The sequence below is a fragment of the Ananas comosus genome, linkage group 2 (assembly GCF_001540865.1).
Source record: "Ananas comosus cultivar F153 linkage group 2, ASM154086v1, whole genome shotgun sequence".
Lineage (NCBI taxonomy): Eukaryota > Viridiplantae > Streptophyta > Magnoliopsida > Poales > Bromeliaceae > Ananas > Ananas comosus.
In genome coordinates this window covers 15,327,536-15,337,290 of record NC_033622.1, presented here as the reverse complement: position 1 = coordinate 15,337,290, position 9,755 = coordinate 15,327,536, and the positions used below count along the sequence as shown (strand labels likewise).

At 38.4% G+C, this 9,755-nt stretch overlaps 1 protein-coding gene across 1 annotated transcript; it reads left to right on the top strand.

The window, feature by feature from the left end:
* On the top strand, nt 5,501–9,755 carry LOC109706523 (the record flags this gene model as incomplete). The annotated part of the gene is given in 4 exon segments (XM_020227428.1): nt 5,501–5,900; nt 6,082–6,135; nt 6,249–6,428; nt 9,078–9,755. Coding segments are annotated over 4 exon segments (877 nt in total), but the record flags the coding sequence as incomplete, so codon positions are not given.

Below are 9,755 nucleotides of genomic sequence, written 5' to 3'. Positions count from 1 at the left end.
TAACAGTAAATAAGTGAAAGGCGGTGAATGATTTACCATTTTTAAAAGAAATCGGAGAAAGCGGTGAACGATTTACCGTCTTTAAAAAAAATTGGAGAACGCGGTAAATGATTTACCGCCTTTAAAAGAAATTCTAACGTGCTGCTGACTTGGCGAAAAGAGGATTAGTTTTACAAATAAAATTTTGAGAGGATTGTTTCGCAAATTTTAAAATTTTAGAGCGTTGTTTTATAAAAAAGTCCTGGGCAATTAGATGACAAAGGAGAAGCTGTCTCCATGATGCTATTAATATATCAGGTCATTAGCACCCCCAGTACTATTAGATTCCAGATCTGCCAATGGATCACGCATAGGACTTTGGAGGGGGCCTGTATATGATCTACTGTTATAGACCTATCCCTACAGCACCGTTTTTTGCAGCCTACATTTTGGTCATCTACAGGAAACCTTTGTGTTTTTTCCTTGGTTGTATTCTGCTTTTACCTTGTTCATTTTGATTGCATGCATCTTGGACTTTGGTGTGAGAATTAGAGAGTCTTATCTTCGCCTTCGAATCTATCCAGAATATTGCTGATGTGTAAATCGATTTGAATTCTTCAGTTTCTTTAGACCCATCAGACGATCTATGGTTCTGTATTTTCTGTAGACCCTAGCATGCAGGAACAATCGCAATGCATCATCAAGTAATGGAGAAGATCTTCAATACAAACAGAGAATGAATGTATTTACCCACTCGGAATATTCCTATAACATTCCACAAGGTGCCTGGAGTATTCTTAATGATGCATTAACCTACCGTACGTACTCTTTCACTAAATTGTGAATTGCACCAATTTTGGAATGAAAATTTTTACCTCAGTAATTCAGCAGTAGAATGTATGCCTATACTTTTTCATATTGTGTTCTTTGATATATGAGATTGGTTTTCTTCTACTACACTGGCTATAATATATTTACAGTGAGGCACTGGTATTTATTTGGGAGTATCTGTATATATATATATATATTTTTTTACTTTTAATTCTCTCTGAATACAACAAAAGGGGGTCCATAAGAGAGTTATGAAGGCCCACAAGCCAAGTACATGAGCTGATAAGCAGGCCAAATAGGCCAGACCAAACTACCTAGGCCAATTATTCTCTCTTCTGATGCCCCTTCCACTGCTCTAACCTGTGACACCACTGCATTACTCTTTGGCCTGCTTTACAATTAAGAACCATTTCTCTCACTCTTTTGCAATGTGTTTCTAATTTTATGATCACTGAGCGAGCCTCATTACAGTCCCTTTGCGAGAAAACCTACTTTGGATTATTACCTTGAGCTTTAGAAGGATTTGCTAACACGTAAAATGTGTTCCAATTATTGCGTTACCAACTTTGTAGGAGTATTTATACAGTTTCGAAAAGGTGTTGGGAGGGGGAGAGAGAGAGAGAGAGAGAGAGAGAGAGAGAGAGAGAGAGAGGAGGTGTTGCCATGGAGCTCCTAAAAGGGAGCCCTGTTTTACTGCAGCAAGACAGGGAAAGGTTGCCACCATCTTTTCAATGGAGGGAGTACATAAAAAGGCTTTTAGAGGCCAAGATTGTGACTACCAAAAGCCTTCACGTGATCAGTTTGGAATTTTTCTCAGTGGAGAAGTTGGATTTTGCAGCAACGCTTTGAAGCATCATTGACCAAACCAAACTCTCCGCAATTTTAATTTTCCCTTTCCTTAATTCATCTTTATCCACCCCATTCTCTGCCTTTATTTCACATCGGTCATGTTAATAATCTATGAGCCTTTTTTGGGCACGTGGACGATTGTGACACACCAGGTTCAAATAATTCCGATCCCTCCCCCCCTGAAACCTATTTATTTCTCTTCATCATCCTTAGCCAACATCAGCAAGTGGGGGGATTCGTGGCAATGCGACCACTCATAAAGCTCGACTAGGAACTAGAGAGATGAAGTGTGGTGTATATATACATATAAGATAAGACCCACATGGAGCTAAAATACAAAGGACCCATCTCTCTTTGGGAAATGATCTATAAAGCCCCATCACATGACTTTTGATGGTTTCTCTAAGTCTTCTTCTAGGTGCATCAATTGCCACATTTCAATGTTAGTTACCAACCGTAGTTAATTAGCGCAATTGGCTAAGAACTTGATAGTTGGTGTTTGAAATCCCAAATTCGATATTTAGTCGCTTCACATTTCTAAAACTGAGTTCGTTTCTAAAAACATGGACAAAGCAGATAGCTTACTATCTTTCCATCAAAAAATATATTTCGATCTTCGATGACCATAAATGTATACTGAAATAGTATGCTGTATTGTATTTGTAAGACTAGAAATATAGATTACAATGCATGCGATGCAAGTCAGAAGAGTCGCAGCAACCCACTTCATTTTGTACTTCATTCTTGCTGAAGCATTACATAACACAAATGCATGTTTTTAGGGGGAGGAAAGTGGAAACAAGGAAATCAATCCTTGTTGGGAAATGTAGAGACCTGAAATGTTTTTAATTTATAGTACACTGAGACAGTAAAAGTTAAGGGGTGATGTCAAAAAAAAACAGAGGAGATGAGATATACTATTTAATTTCCAATAAGAGATATACTATTTACTCGTGAAGCGTGGGTGGGTGGAAAACATAGATTGCGTGTTTCACAGAGCGGAAGAGGAATCAGTGGACCATCTATTCACACGGTGTGTGTTCAGCAAGTTTATCATCGCGACGGGAGTGACCGGCGTACAGGCGAGGGACCTGGGAAACAATGTAATCCTAGTTTGGGTCTCGTGGATGGATAGAAAGGGATGCCATAAGACGAGAAGCAGCTTATATCGAATTGGTAGGATGCTGGTGGTCTATTTGGAAAACAAGAAATGATACGATCTTTAGAAATATTCCGCCGAATCCTATGTTAGTAGTACACAAGCTTAAACAACTACAGTCAGAGTGGGATTATCTAAGTCCAGCATAGCAGACCCCTTGACGATCTTTTCTTTTTCTTTTTTTCGCTCTCTCGAGGTCCAGGTTGCCCACCCATGTAGCATAGTTCATACTTTCAATAAATGAAGTGGGTAGTGTACTATCTTTTTCTCAAAAAGAGAGACATATTTAAGTTTTTAACATAGGCGGCACTGAAATTAAGGGCTTTTGGCCATCAACGAAACCAATCTTCCACTTCCCTCTTGGGACGAGCTCATCTACCTGAGCTAAATGTCCCTTGGGCTCATGCATCTTGCATATCTAGCAAATTCATAGGAATGTACGTAGCTAAATTGAACATAAATATATTTAAGCAGGAATGTAAGAGGGAAGGGGTTTTGCCTGCTTTGGGGGTGTAATCCATAGCTTGATGTGTTCCCTTTGTCTCCACAATTTTCTATACAAAGCTATCTAATGTGTGAAGCCACATTGCATGATCTTATTGATAATTATTATATAAAATAAAATGTTTCTAAACAGCTCTATCATTTATTGAGCTTGGAGGGGGGGTGTGGGATGATTCACAGTTTCCATGTGTGTTATTGAAATAAAAAAAAGATGCAAGGTGCGAGGATCAAAATCTCATAAATATACACGTCCGAGTTTCAAACCCCCACATTTAAAAATCTTGCTAGTATAAGAATTAATGCACCAAACATTAATTCTTTAATTATTTTTCCCGCATTCATACATACACAAAAAAAGAAAAAAACAATAATAAATGGACATGGGTAGCAAGAAACAAAAATTAAAATCCATGTGATCCCACCACAACCTCCCAACCCCAAAAAGAACCAACATTAAATTCCTACCCCATGCTCCCCAACATGCCTGCTTCTGCTTATGTCACTCTCACAGAGGCCTTAGCCATGCACATACATGCAATTGCATATATGGAAAGAAGGTATGCACATTTACCCCTTTGAAACACCCTCCCCTCTCTCTCTCTCTCTCTCTCTCTCTCTCTCTCTCTCTCTCTCTCTGTGTGTTGTTCCACAAGAGAGGAGAGAGGAAAATTATTGGGATGGGTGTATGTGCATGTCCCTGTCAATGGCCAAAGCTGGGTTTGCTTTTGGGTGGATGGTAATTTTGGGTAGATGGGCACTCATTCATTAGTTCTTTGGGACTGTACCATGTATTCCTTACCAAGTTTCATGAAGAGTCAAGGCCATAGCATGATGTGGATTAGACTTGGAGGGGGATTATGAGTGATGATGATGTGGGTCAAACAGGTCAAGAAGAACCTGGCTATAGGTTCTTGCTTTAAGAGAAGGAGAGAGAGAGAGAGAGAGAGAGAGAGAGGAAATGTAGGAGAGAGGGAGAGATAAAAGTTTAGGATATGAATGATATCTCTGTGAATCAGTCCCTTGGTCATCATACAATCTCAGGGCACAGGGTACACTGCTCCATTTCCGATGGCTCAGGGGTATCTTTCTTTCACCCTTTCTCCTGCTAACCTGCCTAGCAAAAAAGTTGGTAAGAACCAACCGCCCCTAACGCAAATGGTAAAAAATTTAATAGTTGATAGTTAAAATTATAAGTTTAAATTTTAGTCGATTCATATTTTCAACTAAATTTACTTTTTTAAAAAATAAATAATACGGATAGCAGGCTATTTTCTTCTTAAAAAAAAAAATGTTCATAAGGAGGAAAATTTGGGTTTTTGGTCCCTACTCATTACTTTGTATATATTCGCATGACTTGTGGTTTACTGCAATGGTTCATTTTTATGCACATAAACATATTATATTCATGAACATTAATTCGCGCATAAAATATTTTTCAGTGGAAATAAGTAAGCTACTATTGTATATACAATATTCATATATTATTTTTAGCAGCTTAAAGTTGTATAATAATCAATTATTTAATATCATATGAAATATAAATACATTATTTTCATTTAGACAACGACAATCTGTGCTTATTTAAAAGACCTTTGTATAAGCAATTCAAGTTTTACTTATATACATGCGGCAAAATACATGTAGACCATTCATGTACGTATCAGGCATGCAGTTCAGATACAATATGCTCCCTGCATGTGATGAAACTACAGAGAAATTGCATCCTTCAAAGTGCAGCATTGGATGCATAGACCAACGGCGCCCACCGTAGTGTACTAGTGATAGGTTGATCCTGCTCAGCTACAATCATATCATATAAGTTGGTGACAAGGTACAATCCATAAAAAATCAATAAAAGATTTTCTAATGATCAACATGATTTTTATTTTTTAAAGAGGAGAGAAGAGTAACATACTATACTATCCATTTTGTTTATTTTAAAAAAAATAAATTTAGTTAAAAATATAAGATGATTAAATTTTAAATTTGAAAGGTTTGAATATCACTTATTGAGGAGTTCTTAGCCTTTACCATGGTAACAATGGTGGATGATTTTGATATGGGGTTTGGTGGGGAGAGAAAAGTAAACCTTTGGGAACCCAGAAAAGAAAGTGGGGGCCAGTGGGAGATTACATTGGTAAAATTTCCCTCATGATTAAAACACTTTGGCAGAACCCACTGAAGAGAGAGAGAGAGAGAGAGAGAGAGAGAGAGTATGTAGAGGGGTATATATTTGGGAAAGTATGGTTTCCTTGGTGGTAGCCTTACAAATAGGTGAATAGAGCAAATGGTGTGTGATACTTCTCCTTACAAGGAGAAATAGAGAGGAAGGGGTTTTATTGGAGTGTGTAGGAAAATAAGAATACCCATTTGAAGAAGAAGAAGAAGAAGAAGAAGAGGAGGAGGAGGAAGAAGAAGAAGAAGAAGAGGAAGCCATATTTATGGAGGAACAGCTCAACCCATTAGCTGTTACCCATCTCCTCCAACACACCCTTAGAAGCTTATGCATCCATGAGAATTCCCAGTGGGTGTATGCAGTGTTTTGGAGGATCTTACCCAGAAACTACCCACCACCCAAGTGAGTCTAAGATTAGAAAAGAAAAGGAGAGGAAGAGTGCAACTTAATTTCTTCCTGAAACTACAAACCCAACTCTTGGATCATCTAGCTAGCTAGCGTTCTAATCCTACAAGTTTCTTCTTCTTTTTTTTTTTTTCCTTTTTTTCTCCCCCTTTTTTTTTTGGGTATCTTTTGATGATAGATGGGATCTTCAAGGAGGGGCTTTTGATAGGACTAGAGGAAACAGGAGGAACTGGTAGGACTTTTGAACTTAATTGATTAGATAGAGCCTTATGTACATCAAAATTTTACCTACCTACCTCGTTCTCTCATATTACTCTTAATTTGTCTCTTCTTTAATTTTCGTAGGATTCTGGTGTGGGAAGATGGGTTCTGCAATTTCGCAGCTTCAACGTGCGAACAAGCGATGCTCGGCTGCGCGGCGGGCTCGTCGGCCTACGGCGACTACAAACAACCGCAGCAAACGAGAGGCCTTCAACCTGAGCTCTTCTTCAAGATGTCTCATGAGATCTACAACTACGGAGAAGGGTTAGTGATATCTACATATACAAGAAGATCACTTGTGTACTCATCTAATTATCTTCTTACAGTAAAATAGGAGAGTAATTAATATATATATATATATATATATATATATTAGCAGCTTATAAGAATAATATTTTTGGAGAGCTCGGCATGCGAGATGCATGGCAAACATAAATATATATAGCTTCTAAGAGGCTAGGTCATGGTTAGGGTTTTAAGTCCTAGCACTCATATAACATTTTGTAGTGGAAAGTGTCGGTTTTATGATAAGCTTTTTCCCTAGGGTAGAGATTTTCCATAATAATTCACCAATAATTAATAATAATTAGTATCTTAAAAAAATAAATACAATGCTATGCCAAGTATAGTCAATTTGTTAAGGAGTTTTAGAGAAATTAATGTTATCAATCGACGAGGACTACCATAGCGGGTACATGTCGTATTAGGGCATGCGTTATATATATATAGGGCAATTGGATGAACAGTCACATAACACACTCAATTCTAATTTTAATTCAAAATATCTAATGCTTCGTATCTATATATATTGTCATATGGGACGTATCCTACTAATGAATTTTGTTTCATATATAGCTGACTGGCAGTGGCGGTAGCCGATCAATTAAAATAGTCGACGGTCATCAGTGGAAGAATGGCTAGATTCCAATTTCTTCGCATACGAAATATCTAACAAATTCTAAACTGCAATTGTGGTAGGTCCCTTTCCATTAACCCTAACAACTTAGCAGCAAAATTTTGGTGAGGAGAACCAGCATTTCATGCATGGTAGGTGAAGAACATCTAAATGGTTGGCAAACATAACCTAGCTAGCTAGCTACTACGTACTAGGTAGGGATATTTAATATTTTCCACTTGGCTTATATATATATATATATATATATATATATATATATATATATGTATATATATATATATATATATACATATATATATATATATATGTATATATATATAAAAGTTAAGGATTAGTAATCCTTTTGAGAAATTTAATGGATTCGGTCTTATACATACGCGAGGAAGGTAATCAAAAAAGAAAGAAGATGAGTTCTTCTTTCTTTTATCACTTAGGAGCCGTGCAAGATGTGTTCGAGTGTATCCGACTACTTCCTCTCGAACCATACTATACTAGTATTATTATTCTGCCGAATTGGAAAAATTCGGTGCTATCATAGTATCAGCTAAGTTCACGGGCCGGAGATAAGCGGACTCGAACCGCTGACATCCGCCACAGGGTAAACTGCTTTAGTTAAGCTTTAAGAAAAATTCTATTTATTCTTATATATATATATATATATATATATATATATAAAGAGAGAGAGAGAGAGAGAGAGAGAGAGTTAGTTCACGATGCTTTTGAAAGCACAGAGGCCTCCGTGCTTTCAAGTTGTTTTCAATAATAGGACATCCGATGCAGCCATCGGATCCACTAGAAATGATCTACTATATTAGAACTATCTAGAAACTAAATTTTATAATTTTTCGACTTTATTTGACTTAATTTGCACACAAGTCGTACACTCTATATACACATGTATATGTATATACATATACACATACATATGCACATGTATGTATGTGTGTGCTAATCCCATTCAACATTACATTCCAATCCCACCTTAAAAAAAACAACTTTTAATGTATATGCAGTCGCATGCCACATATGCAACCACATATGGGCCGCATATGCGGTTCGACTACATATTGTACCATGTACTAAATATGCGATGTGATTTATGGTCCGAACTGCATATACCGCTATATAGACTGCCTTTTGAAACATTGATGCTGATGCAAGTTACAGAAGAAGCACTTACAGTTTCACATTGTAGTAGACAAGCGGGGTAGAAAGCAAGAACATCAACCAATGCCCGGACAAAAGAAAGAGCAAGCATAAGACTCCTTGCAAAGCGAATTCTGGAAGAACCACTTTATTTATTCGCGAAGCTGAATCATACGGGTTGATATAGTCAAACTCTAGGTCTGCCAAGCACATAAGCTGCAAGAGAATATTGCAGATTCAAAATACTATAAAACATGAATGATTAGAAAAGGCATGGTATACATGAGTACGCAAGCTCAGGGTAACTATACGACGTTGAAGCTAATAACTTTCATTCACAGATAAAAATATATCACCAAAAAAATTCAGAACTCTGCTAAAAATTAAAATTTTAATAAAAGAAGAATGGAACAGCTAACATTTAGGGCTTGTTTGGTTCAAGGGTGGAATTGGAATGAATAATGGAATGGGAATGAATTGGAATGGTAATTGGAATGGCCCACTCCCCCAAGACGTTTGGTTTATTTGTGGATTGGGAATTGGAATAGTTATTCACATTTCATTATTTGGTTCGTATAAACTAAAAAAATTATAAGATACTATAATACTAATTTTACTCTCAAATATAAATTTATATTANAGACCTGTTCCTCAATTCTTGTAAGATTATTCATGAACTAATATTTCTAGTAACATTAATTAGATATCTTTTAAGCAATACGTATTACTTAATTAGTTGCTTTTAATTAATTCTTATTACTAAGAGCTACGTACTCTCAATCCTCATTCATGACTTGGCTATTTTCGTTTTTGTTGGGTTGTTCCGATGGGAATCTAAATTACAATATTGAAGGTGTTGGAGGATCTGAGCTACGTAGTCCTCCTCCGCAAGAAGTTCAGCTACCTGGAGAGCATCCCCGGCGTGCTCCTACCGCACCCGTCGTCCTCCGCCTTCCCGGTGAGCGCCGCGCCGGACAATTGGTCGGCCCCGCCGCCGCCGATGGACCAGTTCTACGACGGCCACCTCAACCAGCAGGTCCGGATCCTGCCCTCGATGAGCAGCCTCGAGGCGCTCCTCTCGAAGCTCCCCTCCGTCAGCCCCGGGCCGTCGGGGCCGGCGTCCCCGTCTTGCTACGAGATGCCCGAGCTCGCCGCGCCGGGCGTGGCGGCGCCGGGGTTGATGATGGGGATGGAGAGGGTGGTGGCGGCTAAGGAGGAGGAGATCGAGGAGGAGGAGGAGGATGAGGAGGAGGGGTACGGGCACGAGAGGAGCATGGAGTTGGGCGGCGAGAGCAGCGGCTCCATGCACTACTATGTCAATGTTGGTAACAGTCGACCCAGTGAGTCTGGGTTTTAGTTCGTGGCAGGTTTTTCACATTTTCGGGGGGAGTGATCTAAGTGAAGAGTCGTGAATAGAGCTAGCTCATCGTAGTTCGTTTCTCCATTCTCCAATCTGGGAAGGAGGATTTATATATGGTCCTTGTACTGATATCAATTTTCCCTCTGTTAATTTGAGTCCCCCTCATCAA